A 27,334-nucleotide genomic window follows, 5' to 3' on the forward strand; every position below is an offset into this window, starting at 1 on the left:
ATGTTGACTTAATTCTCAAAATATCACGGTACATTAATTACAAAATTTTGATTTTATTCTCAAGAAACATTGAAAATATATAGATAGACTGCTTGTCCCTGCACCTCATCATACATTCGGTGTTTTGTTTTCAAGTTGGAGATTTTGTTTTGTTTTGTTTTTTTTCTCTGTAGGTTGTTTACCCACTGCTTGCAGATGAAGACAACACCAAGAGCTGGCCTAAAGTTGTTTCAGAAGATGTCTCTCGTAGGACTCAACAATTAAAGAATGAGGCCTTTGTCATCAGTGGTCAAGTTCAGGGTAGAACATTTCTTCCACTCCCTGAAAACACAGCAACTGTTGCGAATGCTGGAAGCGGGTAGGCAAACACAAACGTAGCAGAGGCAGCAAGTAACTCACTTTTTCACCTCTAGTTTAGCTGGGCAAATATTTTCCTTTTGCATTTTGTAGGCTACCTGCTCAGATTGAAAGCAAATTTTTGCATGCACTTGAGACCTTGATAATCGACTGGGTTTATCAGATAAATGAGGTCCTAAACAAAGACTCAGGCCAGCCTATACTGGATGGATTAAACCCACTTCCTAAAACCGAGTTTGATTTCTGGGACAATCGCCTGATGAATCTGAATTATATACACGACCAGGTACAGTATGTCCTCTAAGTTATCTAACAAAAGTAATTGAAGGTTTTCAAGCAGTCCTGAATGATTTGGAATCTCATGTTAACATAGCAACAATGCAACCACTATTGGAGTTAGTAATTCTATTTTTGTTACCTTCTTCACAGTTGATGAACCACAAAGTCCGCAAAATGGCATATATAGTTGAGAAAGCAGAAAGTATCTACTGGCCCATACTGAATGATATTTACAACGACATCAAAGACGGTCTTAAAATTTGCTTTTAAAAAAATATCTCACTCTACGTACAGTACACACATGTTTAGAAATTAGAGTATTTCATGAATTTCCTCAATTTTAGGCCTGAGGGAGGCAAGAGATATAGTGACCTATCTAAGACCGCTGCAAAAGATACTAAATGACACAGAGAAAAATGACTACTCAGAGGTGACAGCATTTTTAAATATGTTTATCCTAATTTTCCACAATTATGATTAAAACTGAACCATAATATTTTCATTCTTTGGTTCCGTTCCAGCTAATAACCAGCATCAAAGCTATGATGCACACAGTTTGTCTCACCTGGGCAAACTCTGAAGACTACTGCAGGCCAGCGAGGATCATTGTAATACTCCAGGAAATCTGTAACTTATTCATTGATATGGTACTGTTGGTTATATTTGCCTTCAAAACACTGAGTTGTCTTGCTGATAAGATTTGTGTTTAACAAAGATGAAATGATCATGATGTGAATAGTAAGTGCAGGTTATTGTGCTACATTGTACTGCAGACCAGAAACTTCCTCGGTCGTGAGAAGGTGATGCAGGGTGTTATGGGGGAGGTTGATGAGATTCTGGCAAATATCAGAACGTGTATTCAAACTCTTGCGGCCCTCAAAGAAACCTATAAACAATTTAAAGGGAAAATGGGCACATACTTCAAGGTAAGTAAAATTGTTGAGATGAATTTCATTCTTTTCCATCCATTTTATAATTTGTTTAATATATTAAGACTGTATTTAAGGCTATGTCTTGATTCTCATTTCAAGACCAAATTACCCCTCACTGTCATCCCATTGTTTCTATTTTATAGGGTGGAACCACCAAGAACTGGGATTTTCCATCTCATTTGGTGTTCAACCGCCTAGATGCTTTTCTGGAACGCCTATGGACCATTGAAGTATGCAGCTCTCACTCTCTCAATCACTTGTAAAAAAAAACAAACATTTGAACCGTGTTAAAATGGACCTGAATGGGAACAGGAAGTATAAACAAACTGTTTAAAAATTCATATAATTGAAATATAGTATATTTCAGATCCATAACAAAATTTGGCTCAAGTATATTTTTATCATTATCTCCAAAGAAGTAGCTGTGTTTCTCTTTAGTGCTGTGACTTTTTTGTATTATCACCTTTAGCGGTCTTTATTTCCCTGTCTTAATATGTGTACTACTGCTGTGATGACACAGTTTTCACAACAGGGTCATGATTTAATTCAGTAAATCGATTATATGCGTGAAATTTGTAGTTGTGTGTGTAACTTTTAATTTTAGAAATTCATTAGGATTTTTAAAGTTTCTAGAATTCAGCAAATTTAACTGAGGAATCACAGTAGGATAAGAAAAGCAAGCTCTGCTTAGACCAATATCCTTAGCACCACATAATGGAGTGTTTTCCCCTCTTTTCCATACAGTGGGCTCACCCACAGACAAATAATGTCAAGTCACTGTATGGTCTTTAACTTGCCATACATTACTCACGTTTGGCTAAGTCACTTGTCTTCATCTCCCAGGAAGTCCTCTCTGTGTCAGCGCAGCTACATAAACTGGAGAATGTGGCTATCCAGGGGGTCCATGGCAATACTATGGGAGCTGCGGTTTTTGGTATCTATGAGGACTTCCAGGAGTATATCAAAACATTTGCTGAATGCAAATATGATGTGACTGACACAGATGACAAGGTGAAAAACTAGCCACATGTCTGAATAAGTTATTTTCTACACACATACAAGAGCTTGGTGGCTTTCTACATCTTTCATAACTGCAGCACTTCTCCTACAATAAATACAGAGCTATGAGGTGAACTACAAGCAGTTTCAGGTCAATGTCATGGATTTTGAGGAACAACTGGGCACTGTTCTCTGCAAAGCCTTTGATGACTGTGCTTCTGCTGAATCTGCAGTGAAGGTGCTATCTTGCTAGGCATGATGACGTTCTATTGAAAGTGGGCTTTTTTCACTGAAAAGGATAGACTGGAGCTTTGATACGTGTATAATTTTTATACAATTTTATAATAAATTATATAATTATAATTGATATATTTCTAAAATTTACATGGGCCCTGAATTCCACAAAAAGTATTGTCTTCGGAATGGCAACTAGAAATTTAACATAAGTTAAGGACTATATATGCTAAATAATGAATTTCTCTTTATTGCAGTTGATGGAGATGTTCAGTTTTATCATGCATCGACCTAACATCCAGGCCCGGTTTTCCCCAAAATACAAGAAGCTGATAGCAATGTTCATTGCAGAGCTGGACTGTGCCAGGTTGATGTTTGATACACAGAAGGCAGCTGTTCAGAGAGGGATGAGTATACCTTCAATCGGCAAGAACATGCCACCCATCGCAGGTCAAATTAAATGGGCTCATGAGCTAAGAAACAGGATTCAAATTTCAGCAAAAAGCTTCAAGGCCATACACCAGCTGTATGTGAATATTTTAATGCATAAAAATGCTTTGTTTGTACCGTTGAACCCTTGTATCCCTGATGGTAGTCTCAGTACCTGGTTAAGCACAAAAATGCCTCTTAATTGGATTAATTATGGACTACTTGTACTATAAATGCACATTTGTTTAGTTTTTTGTTTAAAGAAAGGTTAAATTGATGTTTTCCATCAAGTTTTGTTTTGTTAATCATTTAAGATTTATTAATGAATTAGTTTTAGAGCACTTTTCTAGTAGTGAGCAATCAACCAATGCTAAATGAGGTCCCTGTAGGGGAAAAATGAATGAAGCAACAAAAGCGAGACAGGAATACATTTGAAAAGGCCACATTGTTTTGCAAAAATAATAAATAATTGCATAATAGTTCTCGAATGCAGAGATATTCATCTCCATGTTATTTTTTTGCTCTGAAGCATTTGGTTTTGTTTTGTTTTCAGCTGTATGGACGCAGATGAGGCTAAATTGTTGCTCCATAAGTATGATGAGATTATGGCTTTGCTGCATCAGTACTGTGAGGATGTATACTCTGTCTGGACCTCTCAGGTAGACAAAGACTGCCGGTTTAACTTGGAACACCCACTACTTTTGCGCAGTGAGCAAAACATCCTCAGTGTAAATTTCAGCAAGAAGGTTCGTTGGCAATATTATTGTGCAATTGGTTATGTAAATTCACGATTTTATGACGATAGCTCCATAAACAATACGACAACCAACATTAACTGATGTGTGCTCATACATTGTGCTGTCTCTCTGATTCCTTAGCTGGTGGCAGTGCTCAGAGAGGTAAAGTACCTGACCATTCAAGGCCAGGAGAACATCCCTCTCAGTGCAGCTGATGTCTTTGCTCAGAACAGCATCCTAAGGAAATATGTCTGCAATCTCGACCTACTTGTGTCATGGTACAATCAGGTAAAAAAAAAAAAGAGTTACTGAATGTATGACTGAAGAAAGAGCTGTGATTGGCAACAGCTGATTTCGCATAGACACAGATACTCATATTAATTGTTGTGGGAAAAGCATTGTTAAACAAAATTTGTTTCTTGCAGATTCGGGCTGTAGTTCTCCCTGTTGAATTGCCTCTGATTCACGAAGAGCTGAAAAGCATTGATATTCAGCTAGCCCAGGCTGAGAGTATTCTGAGGTGGAGCAGGGATGGTACTGTAAAAATTAATTCAAAGTACCAGTTTTATTACGTGCATGATAATTAAAGCTACATTAAACAATATTTTTGATATAATCAGTGAATCAAATGACTCCCTGTAATGTGAAAGGATCACTTATCACTGGGTTCCCCAGTTTCACTGTCACCTATAGTGGCCGACTTGTCTATGGAGGAAGTGGAAAAGAGGGCTCTGATGTCCTATCCAGGGACACCCTTAGCTATTGGTTCAGATTTGTGGACGACAACTGAGTTAAAATTAAATCTCAGGACGTACAACATTTCACTGACCACATTAACTCTGTGGACAACCACATCAAGTTCACCAGGGCGCTGTACCACCGAGCTGACAACGTCCCCACTGACACAGCAGCTGGGGAAGGGGAGAAATCCCTAGTTAAGGGTGGTTATCTTAACTGGACATTTGTCAAAGCCAGGAATACACCCAAACAGTGCACCAGCTGATTGAATAAAGGAGAAGGACAACAGCTGTCTAAGCATAAACCAGTGGCGGATCCCATATGTGGTGGGAGTGTCAGAACAGTTGAGATGCACATTTTCCGAACACTGCATCTTGGTTGCTTTCAAACTCCAAAACATGCTGCACCAGAAATTGGTCCACCCCAAGGATTGGGTCCCCCGGCACAAACAGAGCAATATAGTGTATGCTGTTATGTGCCAGGAGGATTGCTGTGACTTGTACATCGGGGAAACCAAAAAGACGCTGGCCAAGAGGTTGGCACAACACAGAAGAGTTACCTCGTCAGGCCAGGACTGGGCAATGTACACCCATATACAGGCCAGTGGCCACTCTTTCAAGGATCAGGATATGTGCACATCCTAGATCGGGAGGAACGCTGGTTTGAATGGGGAGTCAAAGAAGCCATCTAGGTGAAGAGGCAACGACCATCCCTGAACCGGAGTGGGGCTAAGAGTACATCTGTCACCATCTTATAATGCTGTGATTGCAACTATTCCCCAATCCTCTGTGAATAGTACATATGGCCATTGTAACTCTAATTAATGGTCATGGCAATTTGCATATGAAACCGATCATTGGTTTCTGTCGTTATGCAACTGTGCTGTTTATAAGGTTGGGGATACCTGCAGTCAGCCTAGCCTGACGAAGACACTTAGATGAGTGATGAAACCTTTCTCCCACTAAACGTTGTGTCCAGATGAACTGATTCAACTTTCTGGGATTTCCTTACCTAGATTGTTGAGCATGGATCAAGACATCAGTTGTGCAGACAAATGTATTGAGAATCAATATTGCAGTCTGTATTTATCCTTAACCAGAGACAGGCTTTGCCTTCACTTTCAGCTCGTTGTTGCCATTATCCATTGACATATAGTTGCAAGAGAGGTGCCATCTTTGGGCTGGATTATGTCAACAATGAAATACTGAGCTGAAAGTTAAGGCAAAGCCTGTCTCTGGTTAAAGAAAACTGTAGACTGCAGTGTTGATTCTCCATGCAATCAGGAGCACAAATGATCCTTAGACATTACAGGGAGTTATTTGATTTCACTGTTAATATCAAAAATACTACTTTGTGGGGCACCTCCGTAGCTGAATGGTTAGAGCATACACCACATGATCACAATCGTCGCCTTTTTGATTCGAGCTGGCGACCTTTGTTGCATGTCATATCCCTCTCCTTCTCTTTCCGATTTCCTGTCTGCCTCTTCACTGTTGCTGTCTAATAAAAAGGTAAAAATAAATCTTTAAAAAAAATTACTTTGTGCATCTTAAATTAATTTTGAATAATATGACTGATCAAGAGCCTGATTCAGTGGACAATGAAGAGCTGTTGAATTGCTGAGAATAATACATTAGTTGATTGTCTTGAGATAAATTTTACCATTTTGATTTGATGAGTGACTAAATCACGTGAACTTTTTTAGGTGTGTGGGAGTATATTCAGCACATGAGGGACATACTGCATGATTTTCATAGAAGAATCAACCAGGCCAAGGTCAATTTAGAGACCATGGACAACATTATAAAGGTGAATAAATTCTAGGTCATCCCTCTTTCTGAATGTTGCTAGTTTGTTAGGGCTAGGACTGCTGGGCACCAGGGTAGTGTAGTGAAAAGGGGGATATCTCAACTTCATCGGAGAACCCAGGGTCCATGTCCTCTTACCCACTAATGTGTCCTTAGATAAAACTCTGAATCCTTTCCAGCTCCAGGGATGCTGTTCTGTAACTGACATTTGGATATACGTATGTGTTAGTTTGGATATATGTGTTCTTGTAGTTCTTGTAGTTTTTGGATGTGTTTTTGTCTTGGAGTTGCACTGCTGTGGGCTGGGGGAAACGATGATTTGTTTCATTTCGTGTGCGCAAGTGCATGAAATGAAATGACAACGTGTTCCTGATTCCTGACATTGTGCTTTGGCCCATGCAGGTGGTAAAGTAAAAAGGAACATTTTCCCCATAAGGACCAATTAAGAATAGTCCAGTATTATCATGAAAGCAGAATTTGTTGATTTTCATTTTAAACTATTTTGATAATAGTCTCATTCGTTTGTGATTGTTTGCAGGAGTGGTCTATTACACCCATGTTTGAGAGGAAAGACAATAAGAAGGACTCTCTACTGGACTTGGAAGGAAGACCGGCAGTGGTTGAAAAGAAGTACACTGCTATTCAAGAGTCAGGGAGGAAACTGCACAAGTTGATAGAGGTATAGGAACCCAAGCATGGTGTGATATGAAGTAGGCAGGCTCAGACACACTGAGGATTCATGGTAGAAATACAGAGTCTAACAGATGAAGCGGCATGTAATCTGGTCACCTTTTCTGTCTTCCAGGAGAACAAAATACTGTTTAAAGCAGCTGAAACTGCAGAATCATGGATCAGATATGTTGATTATATTGATGACAAAGTGGTGGATGGACTCTGTGATGTTGTCCATGTGTCACTTCAGTTCCTGGCCACTAATATGCATGATATGGTATCAACTCTGACAAATTCCACTGAATAAGTTAAAATTTCCATCTTGTTTGAGTTTTGTGCATTTTGTTTGTAACGGCATATTATTCTATTTACAGCAAGGCAGAGCTCCATTGTTTGAGGTTCAATTTGAATTAGAGAATAAACTCGCTGTATTCCGCCCAAGTTTAGACCACAGCTTTCATGAGATGGTGCAGAATCTCATAACTGATGTATACAAAGTAGCACAGTTGGTCCCTCCCATATCACTGACCAACAAAAGTAGCTATCAAGTGAGTACTAACAAATGTGGGTTCTGGACAAAAGTTATTGCTTGACCCTGCCCTTCATCACTAGGATAGAAACACCATGCTTTTTCATTCATGTCATAACTATCATTTTGGGTCTATTTCATGTTTCATTAAGGAAACTGATGCTGTAAGGGCACAATTAGTCAATGGTATGATCTTTTTTTTTCTGTGTTCATGTTTGTCTCAGTTGGTTCTCGATAGTATACCTAAGCTGTCCAATATGTATGAGAATGTGACAAACCATGTACAGAAAGCTATGAAGGAAGCACAGACGTATGGACAGAGTATGTATAGTTACTCTTACCTGTGGCAAGATGACAGGGACGAGTTCATGGAACAGTTCTTGCGGTATGGCAAAGTGCTGAGTGCAGAGATAATAGAGACCTATGGATATGAGCCTGTCCCTGAAATCCCACCAACACTTGAAGAATTCAGAAAGGAGGTAGGAATAGTTGTAGGGGAGCACTTTTGTGATGGTTACAGGTTAATTTTTTTTTTTACCTTTTGTAAATCAATCTGCATTCCTTGTCTCGTTTTATTTGTCAGTTTTCTGGTCCGTGGGAATTAGCATTAGTGTGACTAGGATAAACTGAGAAATGTGTCTCTTGTTTTTGGCAGATAGACAAATCTGAGAACTTGTATAATGAGATGTGCAACCTCGAGAACTCCGTTTTACTTCAGGGTTGGCTTCAGATTGATATTCGCCCCTTCAAATACTCGTTGCTTCACAACATCAAACTCTGGAGCCTTATGTTCAAACAGCACCTTATAGACAACATCTCTAACCGGTAAATTTCACTCTAACCCTTATAGTTTTTTCACACTTGTTCGAGTTTTACTGTCTGATTATTCTTGAGTTGTGTGTGTGTGTGTGTGTGTGTGTGTGTGTGTGTGTGTGTATATGTGTGTGCGAAGCCTGCAAGACTTAGAGGACTTCATTAACGAGATGAAGGTGGGTCTCACCAAAACAGTACAGGAGGGAGACTATCAGGGTCTGCTGGAGGTTATGGGCCACCTAATAAGAGTGAAAGGCAGACAGGCTGTGACAGACTCCATGTTTGCCTCTCTCAAAGACACTATTGAATTCCTCAGAGTCTATGGAGAGGCGCTGCCTGATGAGATTCATGAAAAGCTACAGGTGAGAGATGCAAAGTTGGTGACACAAAGATTGTTGTTGTGTACCACACTTAAAACTAAAGCCATAATATTCAGTCGCAGCATGTGCGCAAACTACATCTTGAAGATATCGGATTCATATTTGTGTAGGCTCTCCCAGAACACTGGAATTGTGTTAAAAAGATTTCCTCCCAAGTCAAACAAAATGTTGCTCCTCTGCAAATGTGTGAGGTCAATGTCGTCCATCAGAAATGTCAACAGTTTGAGGTATGGTGTATTCACATATAAAGATTGTGTTTCAACACACTAAACTTTAGGAGCAGAATTTTTATTTTATTATCATACTTTTATCAACAGATCAAACAGGATGAGTTTAGAAAAAGGTTTAGACATCAGCCTTTCTTTTTCTTTCCTTGTGAAAATCCACTCATGTCTCTTGATGAGGTGAGTAATAAAATAGCATTGTTTCAGCAAATAAACTGAGACCTTCATGACATAATAATTTAAATGACGTGTGTGTATGCATGCCCATGTTGTAGGCTCAAACTGACATTGTAGTGCTGGAGCAAGAGATGGCTGCACTGACTGAGTCTGCCAGTCTGTTCGAGGTCAATGTTCCAGACTGTAAACAACTAAAAGCTTGTCGTAAAGAGGTTGTACTGCTTAAAGAGCTTTGGGACACAATCCTTCAGATCAAAGGGAACATTGACAATTGGAAGACCACCTTGTGGACGGACATCAATGTGGATGATATGGACATAGACATAAAGAAATACTTAAGGGATATCAAGGGGCTGGACAAGGAAATGAGGGCATGGGATGCCTTCACTGGACTGGACAGCATGGTGAGCAACATGATGATTTCGTTGCAAGCTGTGGGATGCCTGAAGAACTCAGCTATCAGACAGCGGCACTGGCTGCAGCTCATGATGGCCACAAAGGTACTGTTTTTTGGTCATTTGACAATGTCACCCTTAAAGATAATTTCTTTTACATTGATTTAGCTGTGATGACCCCCACACTAAAGAAATTTGATGAAATTGTATTTAAATGCATCCAGTTGTTGCAAACAAATGAATATATAACATTTAAAAAAATATGGTAAGGATTTCCTTATATTAGTATATGTGTATCCAAAAAAACAGAACAAAACAAAAAACAATTCTCAGACTGCAACAGTTGCTCGGACTGATCTTGGAATTAGCCCAAGAGCAAACATGTGGCACAACTAATAGAAATTATGCCCTCCCGGGCATCTGGGTAGCATAGCAGTCTATTCCGTTGCCTACCAACATTGGGATTGCCAGTTTGAATCCACGTGTTACCTGCAGCTTGATCGGGTGTCCCTACAAACACAATTGGCCGTGTCTGCGGGTGGGAAGCAGGATGTGGGTATGTGTCCTGATTGCTGCACTAGCGCCTCCGCTGGTCAGTCTGGGTGCCTGTTCAGGGGGGAGGGGAAACGGGGGAATAACGTGATTCTCCCATGCGCTACATCTGTCTGGCGAAACTTCTCACTGTCAGGTGAAAAGAAGCGGCTGGTGACTCCATATGTACCAGAGGAGGCATGTGGTAGTCTGCAGCCCTCCCCAGATTGGCAGAGGGGGTTGAGCAGCGACTGGGGCGGCTCGGAAGAGTGGGGTAATTGGCCGGATACAATTGGGGAGAAAAATCCAAAAAAAGAATAAGAAGAAATTATGCCCTCCCCTCACATCAGCAAGAAATACTGCAGGGAACACTGCATTATTAACAAAATAAAAATATTGCCTCACACATGTAGCCTAAATATCACTTATCTGTTTATCCATCAGGTGAATTTTGAGATGTCTGAAAACACAACATTTGAGGATTTGCTGAAACTGAACTTGCATAAGTTTGAGGAAGAAGTACGTGATATTGTGCTCAAAGCTGTCAAGGAGTCTGAGATGGAAAGGGTGAGGAATGCTATGTCCAGAAAGACTGTAAACTTATCAGAATTTACAATAGCTGTGATTGCGTCTGCATAACATGTTTTGTTCGCAAAAACACTTTAAATGATCTTCATTCTTGATACCTCCCCTTTACAGGCTCTGGCCAAGCTGGACAGTACATGGGGTAGCATGGCATTTGAGCATGAACCCCATGAGCGTACAGGTACCATGCTGCTGATACCAAACAAGGAGCTGGTTGAGACACTGGAGGACAGCCAAGTGCAGCTGCAGACCATGGTGGCGTCCAAGTACATTTCCCATATTGTTGAACAAGCTTCAGGCTGGCAGGAGAAACTCTCCATGGTAGACTCCGTCATCTCCATCTGGTTTGCTGTACAACACACCTGGACCCTCCTTGAGAGCATCTTCACTGATTCAGAGGACATCCATTCACAGCTGCCTGAGGCCTCAAAGTGCTTTGATGACATTGACAAGGATTTTAAGGTAGGGAGAAATTTAATTGCAAACTATTGCTAGGAAAGCTACATCAAAGAGTAAATGAATATGAATACTATGTATGCTATGCTATATAGTATTTTGGATAACTCTTCACTTGCCTATGTGGCCAAAATGCCTGACTTTGGTTCTCTCCAAGGGAATAATGACAGAGGCATTAAAAATAACCAATGTGGTTGAACTTACAAACAAGAAGGGTCTACTTGAAAAGCTGAAAAGTTTGGAAGCAAGGTATATTTTATTCTTTTCATAAATATCTGTAAATCCATTCATTTCTTTAGTTCAAATGAAATCCATTAATTTCTTTAGTTCAAATGACTGAATGACATTGTCACATCACAGATGCTAGCCTGTTTTTTTTCCACCACACAGGCTGGATATGTGTGAGAATGCTTTGGCTGGGTATCTGGAAAACAAGCGAACGGTCTTCCCCAGATTCTACTTTGTTTCCTCTGCTGACCTTCTAGACATTCTATCCAATGGAAACAATCCTGTGGTGGTAAATATTGCAATTTAGGCCCACTCTGCAGTTTCGTTTTACATAATGTACTTTCATTTTACATAATGTATATAAGCATGCTCAGTTTTTTTTTTCTTCATAGTTTACAGTCTCTTTTTCCTCTTTTTGTAGGTCAGCAAACACCTACCCAAGTTGTTTGACAGCTTAGCTAACCTCAAGTTCATTATGGATGAAAATGGTAAACCCACAAATACAGCTTTGGGTATGTTCAGTAGTGAAAAGGAGTATATGAACTTTAAAGAGAACTGCAGCTGCTCAGGACAGGTGGGCTTCTGCAAATATTTTCCTCCAAATGCATTTTTTCAGTTTTTTTTTTAATTCACTTAATATTTATTTATAGCTATTATAATCTATGTTTAACAAAAAAAGTCATACACACTCAGAAGAAATGACTGATAATAAATTCCTCATTATTTAAAAAAAAACCTTTAGACAAATTTTGTGTTTGTCTTCTCTTTACTTTGCAGGTGGAACAATGGCTGAACGCAGTCCTTAAGCAAATGTGTGCCACAGTGAGGACACATTTTGAAGAGGCTGTCATAGCCTATGAGGAAAAGCCCAGAGAACAGTGGCTGTTTGACTACCCAGCACAGGTCCCTGCTTTATAAATATAGTCAAGTTTCATCTTGGACTCTAATTTACAGAGACTGCTTTCACTGCTGTTTGAAATGTAAAAAATGTTATGTTAATGTAATTGTAGTTTGTTTTGTGACGTCTATCGATTATGTTTACTTTGTAATTGTAGTTTTTTGTGATGTCTATCCATTGTGTTTACTTTCACTGTTGCACTGAAGTTTGTCATGTGTTATAAATGTCAGAGTGAAATTAATGAACTATACTAGCATGGCTGCATGGTAGTAAAATAAAACTTTAACCTTTCACAGATTGCCCTAGTAACTACTCAGATCTGGTGTACCACCGAAGTTGGAATTGCTTTTCGTAGACTTGAGGAGGGGTATGAAAATGCAATCAAGGTCTATTTTGATGAACAGGTAGACTATTTTAAATGAGTCTATTCTGCATTTTCTGTGTTGAAAATACCCACTTTGTACTTTGAGTATTGATTTTTAAGTCTGACCTCTGACATGTGGTGCCTCCAGGTTTTCCGGTTCAATGCACTTGTCAAATTGCTGAATGGAGAACTCACCAAAGGAGAGCGCCAGAAGCTCATGACTATCTGTACCCTTGATGTCCATGCTCGAGACGTAGTGGCCAAACTCATTTCTGAAAAGGCAGGCTTATTGACTAGTAGTTATTACCACAGTTAGAATGGAACAAAACCATGCTTGTCATTGAGAGTATAAAGTGAGAGGGCAGGCAATATCTTAAGCTGTTTTTCCTTTGTGTACAGATTAATAATGGCCAGGCATTCATGTGGCAATCACAGCTGAGACACAGATGGGATGATGGCACAAAACACTGCTTTGCAAATATCTGCGATGCTCAATTCAGATACTCCTATGAGTACTTGGGCAACACCCCGCGTTTGGTTGTCACACCTCTCACTGAAAGGTTATTTGCTTCATGCTCTGCAAATGTTTTTCTCCTTAGTGAAAACAAACAGAAGGGAAACAGATTTGGGTTTTGCCAGTTGTGGCAAACATTCAGCACAATTCACCTGTTGTAGTCAACTATATTAGTACGAGAGACAGATTGTGCATTTCTGCAACTCTTGCTAGAATCATCATTATGCTTTTAGCAACCAGAAGTAAATTTCATAACAATGGAATTAAATGCAATGTTCATCCCTTACGTTACAGTGGTGGGGTTGATGGTGTTACTTAGCTTTACCTTGTACATATTACATCTTTATTGCAACTACACACAGTAAATAGACCTTTTAGTTATTATTACCATCTTTTAAGATGATTTTGAAGGAGATGCGGTATGAGATGTTCTCAAGTATTATCCACTCTTTCCTACAGGTGTTATATCACACTGTCACAGTCACTCCATCACGTCATGGGTGGAGCCATGAGTGGGCCTGCCGGTACTGGGAAGACAGAGACAGTCAAGGATCTTGGTAAAGCCCTTGGCATAATGGTCTATGCATTCAGCTGTTCTGAGCAGATGGACAGCAAGGTGAGTTCCATTTTTTGTTTATTCCAAGATTTGAATTCAGAGTTACCAGAATACATCAAGGCAAGGCTAGGACTGTATGTTTGTCAGTCTGATCCACCTTTTAATTGATCTTTTTTGTTACAGTATTTTGGAAACGTCTGTAAAGGTTTAGCTCAGACTGGGACCTGGGGCTGCTTTGACCAGTTTGAGCGCATCTCTGCTGGAGTGTTGTCAGTTATTGCTGTGCAGGTAAAATATGTTTGATGGCTGAAACCTGTATAAAAACTGTTTATCTGAAGACATTCCCACACTTTAGCCTAACAATTTCCCAAATGCTAAGGCTGCCTCCATCTCTGTTTAGGTGAAGAGCATTCAGGATGGTATCAGAGAAAAAAAGGCAATTTTTACCTTTCTGGGTGAGATGATGAAGCTAATACCTTCGGTGGGTGCTTTTATCACAATGAACCCTGGCTACACTGGACGAGCTGAATTGCCTGAGAATCTCAAAGCTCTTTTCAGGTTCCACTTACAACATTTCCACAATACTATTTAGGGCCTGGTAATTGTGGTATATATGTTGATGTTGATGTGATTTGAATTTCAATCAACTTTGTCGGGCTAGTTTTGATTTCACCTTTCTTATCATTCCTCCCTCTTTTCATCTTAATAATGACAAATTACTTTGTATAGCGCTTTTCCAGGGCTCAAGAATACTTTATAGAGTGAAAGATCGGCAGAACAAATTTAAAAGATGACAATACAAGCATGATAGGAAGGCATAAAGCAAAAACAAACAAAAAAATGAATACAACAAATAAGTAATTAAATGGCAAGTTACAGGAACATATAGTAGATGACAAAACACTGGGTGTAGGAGGGTTAAAAAGGTGCAATCCTCTAAATGAAAGTAATCTTTTGTCAACATGTTTTGTTACGTCACTCTGTTCCTTTCTGAAAGCTTATTTTGTCACTTACCTACAGACCATGTGCTATGGTGGTACCAGACAGTGGGTTGATTTGTGAGATTATGTTGCTGGGAGAGGGCTTCACTGGTGTTCGGGTCCTGGCCAGGAAGTTCATTACCCTTTACACAATGTGTAAAGAATTGCTCTCCAAACGGGTAAGAATTGCGTGCAGCATGGCCATCCATAGTGTGTCTACTCCGTAGACTCAAACATTCATTTTTGTTAATGATTAATCAAATATATTGCAATAAATCTTTTGTTTGTTTGCATGGGTTCCTGCATGTGTGCTTATTTACAGGGCCATTATGATTGGGGTTTGCGAGCTATCAAGTCTGTTTTAGTGGTGGCAGGTTCTTTAAAGAGAAAAGATCATAGTCAACCAGAAAATCAGGTTCTAATGAGAGCTCTTAGAGACTTCAACACCCCGAAGATGGTCCTGGATGACATGCCTGTATTCATGGGATTGATAGGAGACCTCTTCCCTGCCCCGGATGTCCCCAAGATGAGAGACATGGAGTTTGAAGCGGTCAGATGGTGTCTCATTATAATAATAATTATTATTTTTTGATATTACCTTTGTGCTTGCCCACTTCCACTGGGAGTTAAAGAGTGCAAGTTTAACTACAGATTCACACACTTAAAGATGGCCATACATTCTCTGAAAAAACTTCAGCATTTTGGATGCTAGCCCATATCAGGACTATAACTTGTGGTCCTTCAGTTGACAGGCAGTCAACACCTTCACCCTGCTGCAGTGAAGAAATAATACAATGAATTAGCATTAAAGGTACCAAATTATGACTATATATGTGTCTTGCAGGTTGTGAAGCAGTCAGTCGTAGACCTGAAACTGCAGGCAGAGGAGAGCTTTATCTTGAAGGTGGTTCAGCTTGAGGAGTTGCTGGCCATTCGACACTCTGTCTTCATCATTGGTGATGCTGGCACTGGCAAGTCAAAGGTGATTAAAAAATTATTGTTTTTTTTTTTACTTGTACAGAGTAACAATGTTCTGTAAAGGCCAGAGGTTTCAAACTAATCATCTTTACAGGTCTTAAAGTCACTAAGTAAAACCTACCAGAACATGAAGAGGGAGCCAGTGGTGGTGGATCTTGACCCCAAGGCTGTGACCTGTGATGAGCTATTTGGTATCTTCAACCCTGACACCAAGGAGTGGAAGGATGGTTGGTATACATACTTACAACAGGACTTTATTATAGCCTCTCTAGATTAAACATTATATTTGCAGTTATATGTATGTTGTTTCAGGGCTATTCTCTTGTCTGATGAGGGACCTGGCAAAAATAAGCAATGATAGTCCTAAGTGGATCATATTGGATGGAGATATTGACCCCATGTGGACTGAATCCCTCAATTCTGTCATGGATGATAATAAGGTTTAAACCTCGATAAAAATCTTTAGTGAAGATGAGTGTGGAGCAAAAACCGATTCTCATCAGTATCTTTTGGTTTCTAGGTGTTGACCTTGGCCAATAGTGAGCGAATACCTCTTAACCCCACCATGCGACTGGTGTTTGAGACTAAAGACTTGATGGTGGCCACCCCAGCCACGGTTTCGCGGGCTGGTATTTTGATCATCAGCCCTACTGATCTTGGCTGGAACCCGTCAGTTCCAATAATGCAAACCCACTATTACAGATCTTTCTTTTAACTGTTTAACTGTGACTATACAGTGTTTGTCTTGGATATGAACACCCATTTGAATTTATTGTTTTCTACAAGATCTTGTAAGTCTGCGTAAACTCTGTCTTACAGCATATTAAAAAGGCGAATAATACATGATGTATTCCGTCCCTCTTCTGTCCGGTGGCAGGGTGGTGACAAGTTGGATTGAAAAGCGAGATGTTAAGTCAGAGAAAGCCAACCTTTCCATCCTGTTTGAGAAGTACCTTCCTGCTTGTCTGGAGAAAGTAAAGTCAAGTTTTAAGAAAATCACAACCATCCCCGAAGCAACATTGATCCAGACCCTCCTGTATCTGATGGAGTGTCTGCTGGTGCCGGAGAACACACCTCCGGAGTCATCTAAAGAACTCTATGAGCTCTACTTGGTGTTTGCCTGTGTCTGGGTCTTTGGGGGAGCAATGTTTCAGGACCAGGTATTTAGAAATTTTATTTAAAACTTTAGATTTTAGAATATCAATGCTGATAGTCACCCTTTTCTGTTCAGTCCTAAACTGTTCCACTTGATCTTTCTCTTTGATTCTTAGTTGACAGATTACCGTTTGGAGTTCAGCAATTGGTGGGTGAATAAGTTCAAGGCCGTAAGGTTTCCATCAAGTGGGACTGTATTTGACTTCTACATTGATACTGTGACCAAGAAATTTCTTCCCTGGACAGAAAAAGTGCCAAAATTTGTGCTTGACCCAGACCTTCCGCTACAGGTCTGCTCTTAAGTCTAACTGTCCTCTGAAAGCTTAAGTGTGATTTCTTTAAGCTTTTTAGAGTATTCATGACTTGGCTGTGTTTTTAGGATTTTGTAGTGCATACAGCTGAAACTATTCGGATCCACTACTTCATGGATATGCTAATAGATCATAAGCGGCCAGTTATGTTGGTTGGCAGTGCAGGCACCGGGAAGACAATGCTAATGGGAGATAAATTGAGGAGCCTCAATACTGACCAATACTTGGTTCAGTTAGTCCAATTCAACTTCAGCACTACTACTGCAATGCTACAAGGTATGAGAGTCTAATGCCATGTTATTCGAATGGAAAGATTAGATGTCCTCAATTAGTTTTATGGTCATGATAACCAAACAAACAAGGTTTTGTAAAACAATTTCAATGTCTACAGAGGGTGTTCAGTGCCTTTGGCCATGAGTAAGCCCTCTTCATATTCTCTGTCTTTAGCCATTTTGGAGAAACCCCTTGAGAGGAAGCCTGGTAGAAAATATGGTCCACCAGGAAACAAGAAATTAGTTTACTTCATTGATGACCTTAACACGCCAGAGATGGACAAGTACTTCACTGTGGCGCCACATGCACTCATTCGCCAGCATTTGGATCATGGGCACTGGTATATCCAATAATACTAAACCATTGTGCCTTCTCTTTTTGGTCAGACTGACAGTGATGCTAATTGTTGACCATTTAAAAAGTGCAGTCATCTGTTTGTCATAACCTGTTCAAAACTTTAAAATGACTGAAAACCAACTTCCAAAACATATAAGCAGTTTGAAATGTGCTTCTGTTCTGTTTTTCAGCTTATTGTTTTTTTCATTTGTATGTAAACCTCAGGTGCCCACCCAGTCTGTATAAAAAAGATACGTTGTCTTTGCACGTTTTACAGGTATGACAGAACCAAACTCTCTGTGAAAGACATTCAAAACTGCCAGTATGTGGCCTGCATGAACCCCTCAGCGGGCAGCTTCACTGTTGATCCTCGACTTCAGGTGGGGAACAGAATGGGTACGAACTGAGAGGGAACTGAAAACATTAACTGAAGTCCTTTTTGTAAGGCTGTTCTCATCTTTTTCTCTTTTGTATTTCTTTCAGAGACACTTTGCAGTGTTTACCGTGTGTTTTCCTGGCCACGATGCCCTTCACAGCATCTATAACTCCATCCTCTCCCAACATTTGGAAATCAACAGATTTGTCCCGGCTGTTAAAAAGTTTTCCTCCATACTTGTCAACTCTGCACTCAGTGAGACCCTAAATGTGTTAAACCTTTCTTATGACATGATATAAATTTCTCATATGTTTTCCTTTAATGAAGTAATCCCCAAAAATTGAATTATATGCACAGTAGAGGTTTCTGATATATTGTTGTTTCCATTTAAACAGTCTTCCATCAGAAGATATCCACCACGTTCTTTCCCACAGTGGTGAAGTTTCATTATGTCTACAACCTCAGAGATTTATCTAAAATATTCCAAGTATGGCTTGTTCTATCACATCAAGAATGTATACATTTGTTGTTGTTGGGGAATGTTTAATTTGGAAAAGTATGTTATTTCTTCTCAAAGGTATCGTAATCCACCATGAGATCTCTTCTCTGTAAGCAGGGCCTTCTGTTGTCAGTACCAGATTGCGCAAAATCTCCTGCAAATCTGGTGCGTCTCTGGCTTCATGAATGTGACCGTGTCTATGGAGACAAATTGGTCGATGAAGTGGACATGGAGAATTTCTCAAATATCCGGCGAGAAATCTGCAACAAGTGCTTTGGGGTAGAAGAAAATACTGACATTTGAAAAAGGAAGTTGTAGAAGTATTACTGGCCTTTACTGCTCATATGGATAAAAGTAGAATTAAATGTTTGCTTTCTTTTCATCCTCTCCCTTTCCTTGTGTCTTTTCCTGAGGATTTGGATCATGGGTACCTGTTGAAGAAGCCCAACATCTACTGTCATTTCTCCCAAGGCATTGGAGAGACCAAATACCTCCCTGTTGAAAACTGGGGAGCTCTTAATAAGCTGTTATTAGAAGCCCTTGATGCTTACAATAAAGTAAATGCTGCCATGAACTTGGTAAGTTTTCCAGCACCCAGCTAGTGAAAATGCATTAGATTAATTATAACACAGAATGTGTCATAGTATGGGGGTTTTTTTCTTCTATATTTGTGATTATTGAAGTGTGACAAATGAAACAGCTTTTCATTAAGTAAACTGCAATCTGAGCAGGTGTTATTCGAAGATGCCATGTCACATATCTGTCGCATAAACCGTATCCTGGAGTCTCCATATGGTAACGCCCTCCTCATGGGGGTGAGTGGAACTGGCAAGCAGTCCCTCTCTTGTCTCGCTGCCACAATCTCCAACCTAGAGGTGTTCCAGATTCCACTGAGAAAAAACTACGGTGTACCAGATCTTAAGGTTCACATGACGTTCATCGTTTTTCCCTATCCATTTTCAAACCTTTTTTTATCCATTATTCTTGATCAGCACACTCACTCTTGTGGATATTTTCTTTCTACCTGAAGCGCTTTTATCTATTTTGTCATTTTGTCCTCCCCTCTTGTGCAGTTGGACCTGGCAGCCCAGTGTATGAAGGCTGGTTTGAGGAACATAGGCTCAGTCTTCCTAATGGCAGACTCTCAGGTGGTTGAGGAGGGGTTCTTGGCACCAATTAATGATTTGCTGGCATCAGGGGAGATTTCAGACCTGTTCAAGGATGATGAGGTGAAGAATATTATGGGAGCCATGAGGAAGGAGGTCAAACAGTTTGGTCTGCTTGATTCAAGGGAGAACTGTTGGAAGTTATTCACTGACAAAGTCAGAAAACAGCTCAAGGTTATATGATTTACTTAACCCTGCTCCACTAAATTGTCCTTTTAGACTGGTTTCTGTCTTAAATACCAAGATTGTATGTGACAGTCGTTTAAAAAAAAGTTTAGCACTTTGCCTTCTTTCCCTGCACTTAGAAGGCTTTGTGTGTGATGAAAGGTAATTTCTGCTAGGTTATCCTCTGTTTCTCTCCTGTGGGTTCCACATTGAGGGTGAGGACCCACAAATTCCCTGCTCTGGTCAACTGCACTTCCATTGACTGGTTCCATGAGTGGCCAGAAGAGGCACTAGTCTCTGTCAGCAAACACTTCCTCAGTGAAACAAAGGGCATCACGGTAAATTCTGAGATACATCTTAAAAAAAGGAATGGGAGTCAGTCAAACTAAGCCTTGAATGTAATGCTGTTTGTTAGGAAATTGCACAATTCAAAATTTATCAAAAAGCCTTTGGCACACTAAACTTTTAATTAAATATTTACCAAGGACAGTACAAAAAAAAAATCAAGGTAAAGATGTTGAAGAGCCCAAGATTGTTTTTTTTCTCTTTAGTATGACTTCTATTTACTTTACTTTGAGATGAGAAATATTGAAAGGCTTCCTCTATCCTTTCAGCCAGTGATGAAGGACTCTCTCAGCCAGTTTATGGCCTTTGTTCATAAAACAGTGAATGAAATGTCGAAGTCCTACTTGTTGTCTGACGGACGCTATAACTATGCAACACTCAAAACCTTTTTGAAGCACATCAAACTTTATCAGAAGCTGCTGGCTGTCAAAAGGATTCAGCTGCTTTCTAAGATTGAGCATCTGGAGAATGGACTCACAAATCTGAGGAGCACCTCTGAACAGGTGAGAAAAATGAGGTGAGAATTGCTTAGAAGCCGTTCTTTTTGAGTTAAGTAGGGACTTGCTGACAGAATGGACCTTGCAGTTTACTGCAGATGTGTTTACTTGGTGTCTCAAGTTAGGATTTGAAGCCTTCAGTAAGCATGATTTTAACCTACGTATTTGGCCAAGGCTTGGGCTATACTCCTGTTTTGGTTATTAGATTACAATTCCAAAATAGGGGGTTATGACGCCATACAGTTTAACATGGATAGCAAAAAAACAAAAACAAACTTAAAATGTATTATTTGAAAATCAACCAGAAGGATTATTCTGTTGTTGTTGTTGTGTTTGGGTTTTTTTTTACAATTTGGGTTATATCTTTGCAGTTTTTGCCATAGTGTATATTGGTTATGATATCATTTTACTCACCAGCTTCATTTTTGAGATTTTGGACACGCTGGACAGTTTTACAATGGCATCTTACAGGGAATCAAAACACAAGCCTTAAACCTGTCCTTTCAATAACAATGACAGAAAAACCCTAGTGTCTCAGTTAGACTGTGTTCATGATTTCCCATTATCTATGATTTCGCAGTTGCGTTGGCCCGGTAGTTTGCTGACGATAGGATTCATGCAAGTTGAACCAGGAAGTAGCTCAGCAATTTGATGGATCATTTTTGAAAATATTGGACATTTTAGGTAATAACTTTTAACTTGCACTTTTGTTTTCATTTCCAACTACATGGTTTAGATAATTGGGTTTGTAGAAATATGTCTGGCTCTTGTGTTCTGATGTCCAATAAGATGCTGTTTTAGTGTTGGTCTGGTATCTAAAATCTCTACAATGAAGCTGGTGAGAAAAATATAACCAATATGCACAATGACAAAAAAAACTTCAAAAATAAGTCAGTTTGTAAAAAAAATTGAATTATCTTTTAAATGTAAAGTAAATTGACTGTTCTGAACCTTGATCCCTTGTATGTTCTTGTCCTTCAGGTAAATGATATAAAAGATACACAGGCAGCTCAAAAAGAGGAATTACGGCAGAAGAATGAGGATGCTGACAAACTTATTGAGGTCATTGGCGTGGAAACTGAAAAGGTCTCCAAGGAGCAGGTCATTGCCAATAAGGAGGAGCTCAAAGTACAAGTCATCACCAAGGTATGTGACAAGCTGTGTTAATGTACGATTCAGTTGTCTGTGTATGCACAGGCTTTATAATCTGTATTAGTAACCTTATAGTCAGATGTTGCAACCCACATTAAGTGTTGTCTGTTTGACTTTTTGCAGAACGTGTTAGAAAAACAACTATCCTATGAGGAAAACTTGGACAAAGCAGAGCAATTCTGGCTTGCTGCTCAGGAAGCTGTGAAAACTCTAAACAAGGTTATTGATATATATTTCATTTACTGAAGCTGAGATGAGTGTCCTCTTTGTCTTTTTATTTACTTTTTTCTTCTTGTAGAACAATGTGACAGAGTTGAAGTCCTTGGCCTCTCCCCCAGAGCCTGTTGTTAATGTAATGGCTGCTGTGATGATCCTACTGGCACCCTCAGGAAAGATCCCTAAAGACAAGAGCTGGAGGGCTACCAAGAACATGATGGCTAAAGTAGATGTCTTTTTGGATAGCCTCAATAACTACAAAAAGGAGAAGATCCCTGAATCCTGTATCAAGAATGTCCAGTGAGACTGACACTCTTTAGATTTTTCATGTTAACAAAAGAATATTGATGTAATAATACTTTTTTTTAAATCATTACCTAGAGTGCTTCTATGCATAGAGCCTGTGATCCTTAAGTTTCTCTTTCACCTTGTTTATTGCACAGACCATTTAAAGACAACCCAACATTTGAGCCACACTCTATCTACTCCAAGTCCATTGCAGCTTCTAGCTTGTGCTCATGGTGTCTCAACATTGTGAAGTTCTACGAGCTATACTCTCATGCAGAGTGCCAAAGACAGGCCTTCTCTCAGGCCAACACTGAGCTGACTGCTGCTCAGGGAAGACTCTCTGTTATAACAGCCAGGATAAAAGTGAGCCCTACCACTCATATCTCATGTCTACCATAATTATTTCTCATATAACCCTAAGGGACAAGCCCATGGGCTCTATTTTTGTGCTGGCACAGAGCTGGTGGAAACACAAACACAGGGTGATTGACAGTTTCTCAAGCTCAAGGTAAATCTTTCCTGTCTGCGTCTGTTTGATAATTTCACAACTTGAAAGTTACCCACCTGCATGGAGATGGGTGGGGTGGCACAGCTGGCGGTGCAATACAATTTTGGTGTCCATTTTGGCTGCCGTCTCAGGCAATTTCACCCCACTGAAGTAAATCATTAACTCATTAGCAACAACTAATTGCATGCAACATTCTCAATAAGTTAATCAGAAAAATCTTTGATATTTGGTTGTTGAATTTGATGTGAATCGAATCAAATCAGTTTGCACTCATTATGACACACAGAAAATTCAACCCTAACTTGACAAAGTGAATGTCTGCCTGATCCAGACAGATGTATCCACTCATACAGATTGTCTATAATAGAGCCTGACATCTGGTTGGGAGTTCTGTGACTCTTGAATCCCGGGATTCCTGCAGAATTCCCTTAGGATGGGAGTCGATTTCACTATCAATCCCATGATTGGAACAGGAGGGGAGAATTTTTTCACTGAGTCATGAAATTTAGACATGAAAATGCACTCAAGTGTCAGGCCCTAGACTAAACTATTGTGTCCATTGTCAGTCTCTGTAAGCTTGTGCACAATGTGGGAACACTGAAGGTAATTTGTAAGTTATGTCAGCCAGGCTGTTGAATCAAGATCTTATTGTGTGCTGCTTCAAATGTTGTATATTTTTTGTCACAATCTATACTATAGGGATGGAGTATATAGCTGGAAGATGGCGGCAGTACAGGGAAATAATTTACCGCCGCCAAATTTCATTCATCTAAGTTAACCAAAGAGCAATGTGTAGCTCTTCTAATAGGCTTCCTTCTTCATCCATCAGGAAAATAACAATACGCTGTGCCACAGTGCATTTACCAACTGAGAGGAGCTGATTTGATTGGTCAAGTCAAAGCCCGCCCTGAATCCACTTGATTATTATGTATCCTAATCCAACTAATTTGTCAACTGCACCGCACTGCACCAGGGATGCAGTTGGTCATCGTGGTCTCTGGTCAACAAATTACCAAAAATTATATTGGACACACCCATGTACACATGCGCTTGCACTTGTGCCTGCAGTTGCACTCAGTTTTACAAAAATAGAGCCCCATGTTTTATTTTGAGATCAGATATTTTATTTTGATTCAAGATACCTTTTCAATTCTTGTCTTTAGCAACTGAATGCAAACTTGGCCAAACTGACATCTGGGCTAGTGAGAGCAACAGCCAGAAAACTGAGGTGTCAGCAAGAGGCAGATGTCGCCAGTCAGACTCTCTCCTTGGCCAGCAGGTATAGTTCAAAGATGGACAAACATTGTACGCAGGTAACTCAACCACATTCACAAGATACAGTCAATGTAAGACATGTCGTATTTTGCCTTAGGCTGTTAGAGGCTTTAGCCTCTGAAAGTGTGCGCTGGTTTGAGGCCACAGCCCAGCTGAAGATTCAGAAGGAGACCCTGGCTGTGGACGCAGTGCTCACTTCAGCCTTTGTATGCTATATGGGCTACTTCACCAAGAAGTATCGCACTGAACTGATGGACAAATACTGGTTGCCTTACCTCAAAGAGCTCAAGGTCTACAGTTGTATAGTTTAGATACTGCTTATTGTTTACAATTAAGCTAAATGTGAGCAGATAACTATTTGATATCCAACTTTTTTCAGGTTCCTCAACCAATAACAGAGTGGCTCGATCCCCTGATGTTGCTGACTGATGATGCTGAAATTGCTACCTGGAGTAACCAGGGTTTGCCCAGCGACCGCATGTCCATAGAGAATGCTGCTATCCTCTGCAACACAAATTGCTGGCCACTGATTGTAGATTCCCAACTGCAAGGAATCAAATGGCTCAAAAACAAATATGAAGACAACCTTAAAGTCATCCACCTGGGACAGAAGGGGTCTGCTATCTTGAAGATAAATACAGAAACTTCTGAAATATTTTGCCATTCAAGTATAAACTCATATTTGATGTGAAATGTTCTTGGCATTTTTGTTTACAGGTATCTGGAAAGCATAGAGAATGCCATTACCAATGGAGACACGCTGCTCATAGAGAACATCAGTGGTGAGGCAGTAGAACCAGTTTTGAAACCCCTACTGGAGAGAAACACCGTCAAAAAGAAGGGAAGGTAAATCGTCTACATCTTTATGCATGTTCAGATCAGCTACTGTACCTTGGATCATCAACCACCTTCCCCTGTGCCCTATGGTGCGCCATCTCTATCAGATGTGCCGCAGTAACTACAGTGAGGAGTTTCTGTAGACTTTGAAGTTCCTCCTCTTGCTGTGTCTTTCAGATACATTCAGATAGATGATAAGGAGATTGAATTCCACCCTAACTTCCATTTGATCCTACACACCAAATGTTTCAACCCCCACTACAAGCCAGAGATACAGGCCCAGTGCACACTTATAAACTTCCTGGTAACACGTGAACGCCTGGAGGACCAGCTGCTGGCCACTGTGGTTGCTAAGGAACAACCAGATCTGGAAGAGCGTAAGGTAAAGTAAAGAAAGATATTCATCATGTAGCTTGCGTTCTTAAATTAAAATTATTTGCTAACTGCCAATTTTTATCTATGCAGGTAGAGCTAACAATGCAACAGAACAACTTTAAAATTGTTCTAAAACAGCTGGAGGAGTCTCTGCTGGTACATCTGGCTGCTGTCTCAGGGAACCTTCTGGGAGACGAGGCCGTGGTGGAGAACCTGGAGACTACTAAGTACACTGTCACAGAGATTGAAGAGAAGGTGATGACATTGTCCTGAAGTAGGAGTAGAGGTCTAAAGCATTGTATATTGAATGTTCCTATAAATTATGCTAATTTACTGACCAAAGAGCACCATCCAAACCTTATTTGCTTTGAGTGAGATAACAAGCTGATTCCTCAGTGTGGTGGTGTGTGTTTGTGCAGATCAGCAAAAATGTGCACACACTCACATTTGGACACCAGGGAGAGGAGTCTGTTAACATTGGGAGAGTTGCTGCAGTCTCTGTGGCAGTAACTCTCCCATGTAAAAGACTGCAGACGTCTCGCTGTTTTAACCTTTGGTTTTCATCTTTGGTGTTTTAATCTGTTTTGTTTTTGATAAATGTCTGTTGAACCCTCAATTACCATCATCATCCATGTCTCTGTGTCAGAGAACCATGGTTAGTGACGAGCTTTGTCACACTCTATTAACTCATCAGATACAAGATGCTAAAATAACTGAGACTAGGATCAATGAGGCTCGAGAGAGTTACAGACCAGTAGCTGTCCAAGCTGCCCGACTCTACTTCCTCCTCAATGACCTTAATAAGATCAACAACATTTACCAATACTCCCTCAAGGTAAGTACAACTATGATCACAAATGCTTGTATGAGGTACTTCAAATTAAGATTTTCTTGAATCTGTTTTTTCATGTTTTGTGTGTGTGTGTGTGTGTGTGTGTGTGTGTGTGTGTGTGTGTGTGTGTGTGTGTGTGTGTGTGTGTGTGTTTAGGCTTTCAGCATTGTTTTTGAAGCAGCTATCATGCTTACGGTGCCGGATGAGAATGTGAAACAGCGTGTGGACAACCTGATAGATGAGATAACTTATTCACTGTTCTTGTACACCAATCGCAGTCTGTTTGGGAGGGACAAACTCATCTTCATCACACAAGTGGCTTTTCAGGTCAGAGGATATCAAAAGCAGATATTTTTTTCTCAAGAAAATGTTTCAAAAAGTTGCTTTGGCTCACACTCTTTTCTTCATCCTGATTAGACTTTTTTGTTGAAGAAGGAGATTAATCCCACTGAGCTGGACTTTCTTCTTCGCTTTCCTTTCAAAGCTGGCCTCAGCTCTCCTGTGGATTTCTTAACCAACCAGTGCTGGGGTGGCATCAAGGTGCTGCATTCACTTCCACACTGTTGCACACATTGTTGTCATAGTCATATTTAAACTGATAGCTGCAGGGATATTAAAAGTTTCCTTGCATGGTTGTCAAAGGCTTTGTCTGAGATGGATGGTTTTCAGAACCTGGACAGAGACGTTGAGGGATCAGCCATGTGCTGGGAAAAGGTTGTGAAATCTGAGGCTCCTGAGAGGGACAAATTCCCTCAGGACTGGAAGAATAAGAAAGGTCTGCAGAAACTGTGCATCTTGAGATGTATGAGGCCTGACCGAATGTCCTATGCAGTCAGGTAGGATATATAGAGATAAAGCTATGCAATTCTACTGAATATTAGCTTTTTCCCCCTAGCAGCTTTTCCCCCCTAGCTATTAGAACTCTGAATTCCTCC

The 27,334-nt window shown here is 40.1% G+C and overlaps 1 protein-coding gene across 1 annotated transcript in view; it reads left to right on the top strand.

The window, feature by feature from the left end:
• The first annotated feature begins 601 nt into the window (after window positions 1-601).
• Window positions 602-27,334, top strand: part of LOC130127159 (dynein axonemal heavy chain 17-like) — a 30,710-nt gene continuing 3,977 nt past the window's right edge. Inside the window, exons 1-67 of the mRNA XM_056296730.1 lie at window positions 602-643; window positions 787-886; window positions 981-1,066; window positions 1,158-1,283; window positions 1,410-1,562; window positions 1,712-1,798; window positions 2,412-2,579; window positions 2,689-2,805; window positions 3,059-3,327; window positions 3,784-3,976; window positions 4,109-4,255; window positions 4,393-4,501; window positions 6,411-6,514; window positions 7,052-7,192; window positions 7,319-7,462; window positions 7,560-7,733; window positions 7,939-8,193; window positions 8,370-8,539; window positions 8,667-8,889; window positions 9,018-9,134; window positions 9,225-9,311; window positions 9,407-9,808; window positions 10,679-10,801; window positions 10,934-11,281; window positions 11,433-11,524; window positions 11,666-11,792; window positions 11,925-12,077; window positions 12,281-12,406; window positions 12,698-12,805; window positions 12,914-13,045; window positions 13,165-13,325; window positions 13,739-13,895; window positions 14,019-14,123; window positions 14,236-14,393; window positions 14,856-14,994; window positions 15,138-15,365; window positions 15,660-15,797; window positions 15,888-16,020; window positions 16,106-16,233; window positions 16,314-16,462; window positions 16,671-16,953; window positions 17,065-17,238; window positions 17,328-17,535; window positions 17,707-17,872; window positions 18,146-18,248; window positions 18,352-18,499; window positions 18,640-18,731; window positions 18,861-19,022; window positions 19,157-19,321; window positions 19,475-19,666; window positions 19,817-20,083; window positions 20,251-20,412; window positions 20,689-20,922; window positions 21,898-22,062; window positions 22,192-22,287; window positions 22,367-22,584; window positions 22,728-22,935; window positions 24,244-24,359; window positions 24,453-24,645; window positions 24,735-24,970; window positions 25,073-25,201; window positions 25,370-25,574; window positions 25,658-25,822; window positions 26,262-26,402; window positions 26,556-26,726; window positions 26,817-26,939; window positions 27,042-27,235. Of these exons, the coding sequence (XP_056152705.1) occupies window positions 617-643; window positions 787-886; window positions 981-1,066; window positions 1,158-1,283; window positions 1,410-1,562; window positions 1,712-1,798; window positions 2,412-2,579; window positions 2,689-2,805; window positions 3,059-3,327; window positions 3,784-3,976; window positions 4,109-4,255; window positions 4,393-4,501; window positions 6,411-6,514; window positions 7,052-7,192; window positions 7,319-7,462; window positions 7,560-7,733; window positions 7,939-8,193; window positions 8,370-8,539; window positions 8,667-8,889; window positions 9,018-9,134; window positions 9,225-9,311; window positions 9,407-9,808; window positions 10,679-10,801; window positions 10,934-11,281; window positions 11,433-11,524; window positions 11,666-11,792; window positions 11,925-12,077; window positions 12,281-12,406; window positions 12,698-12,805; window positions 12,914-13,045; window positions 13,165-13,325; window positions 13,739-13,895; window positions 14,019-14,123; window positions 14,236-14,393; window positions 14,856-14,994; window positions 15,138-15,365; window positions 15,660-15,797; window positions 15,888-16,020; window positions 16,106-16,233; window positions 16,314-16,462; window positions 16,671-16,953; window positions 17,065-17,238; window positions 17,328-17,535; window positions 17,707-17,872; window positions 18,146-18,248; window positions 18,352-18,499; window positions 18,640-18,731; window positions 18,861-19,022; window positions 19,157-19,321; window positions 19,475-19,666; window positions 19,817-20,083; window positions 20,251-20,412; window positions 20,689-20,922; window positions 21,898-22,062; window positions 22,192-22,287; window positions 22,367-22,584; window positions 22,728-22,935; window positions 24,244-24,359; window positions 24,453-24,645; window positions 24,735-24,970; window positions 25,073-25,201; window positions 25,370-25,574; window positions 25,658-25,822; window positions 26,262-26,402; window positions 26,556-26,726; window positions 26,817-26,939; window positions 27,042-27,235 (10,820 nt within the window). The 5' untranslated portion in view covers window positions 602-616. The remainder of the gene's footprint in view (window positions 644-786; window positions 887-980; window positions 1,067-1,157; window positions 1,284-1,409; window positions 1,563-1,711; window positions 1,799-2,411; window positions 2,580-2,688; window positions 2,806-3,058; window positions 3,328-3,783; window positions 3,977-4,108; window positions 4,256-4,392; window positions 4,502-6,410; window positions 6,515-7,051; window positions 7,193-7,318; window positions 7,463-7,559; window positions 7,734-7,938; window positions 8,194-8,369; window positions 8,540-8,666; window positions 8,890-9,017; window positions 9,135-9,224; window positions 9,312-9,406; window positions 9,809-10,678; window positions 10,802-10,933; window positions 11,282-11,432; window positions 11,525-11,665; window positions 11,793-11,924; window positions 12,078-12,280; window positions 12,407-12,697; window positions 12,806-12,913; window positions 13,046-13,164; window positions 13,326-13,738; window positions 13,896-14,018; window positions 14,124-14,235; window positions 14,394-14,855; window positions 14,995-15,137; window positions 15,366-15,659; window positions 15,798-15,887; window positions 16,021-16,105; window positions 16,234-16,313; window positions 16,463-16,670; window positions 16,954-17,064; window positions 17,239-17,327; window positions 17,536-17,706; window positions 17,873-18,145; window positions 18,249-18,351; window positions 18,500-18,639; window positions 18,732-18,860; window positions 19,023-19,156; window positions 19,322-19,474; window positions 19,667-19,816; window positions 20,084-20,250; window positions 20,413-20,688; window positions 20,923-21,897; window positions 22,063-22,191; window positions 22,288-22,366; window positions 22,585-22,727; window positions 22,936-24,243; window positions 24,360-24,452; window positions 24,646-24,734; window positions 24,971-25,072; window positions 25,202-25,369; window positions 25,575-25,657; window positions 25,823-26,261; window positions 26,403-26,555; window positions 26,727-26,816; window positions 26,940-27,041; window positions 27,236-27,334) is intronic.

This window comes from Lampris incognitus, chromosome 17 (genome assembly GCF_029633865.1).
Source record: "Lampris incognitus isolate fLamInc1 chromosome 17, fLamInc1.hap2, whole genome shotgun sequence".
NCBI lineage: Eukaryota > Metazoa > Chordata > Actinopteri > Lampriformes > Lampridae > Lampris > Lampris incognitus.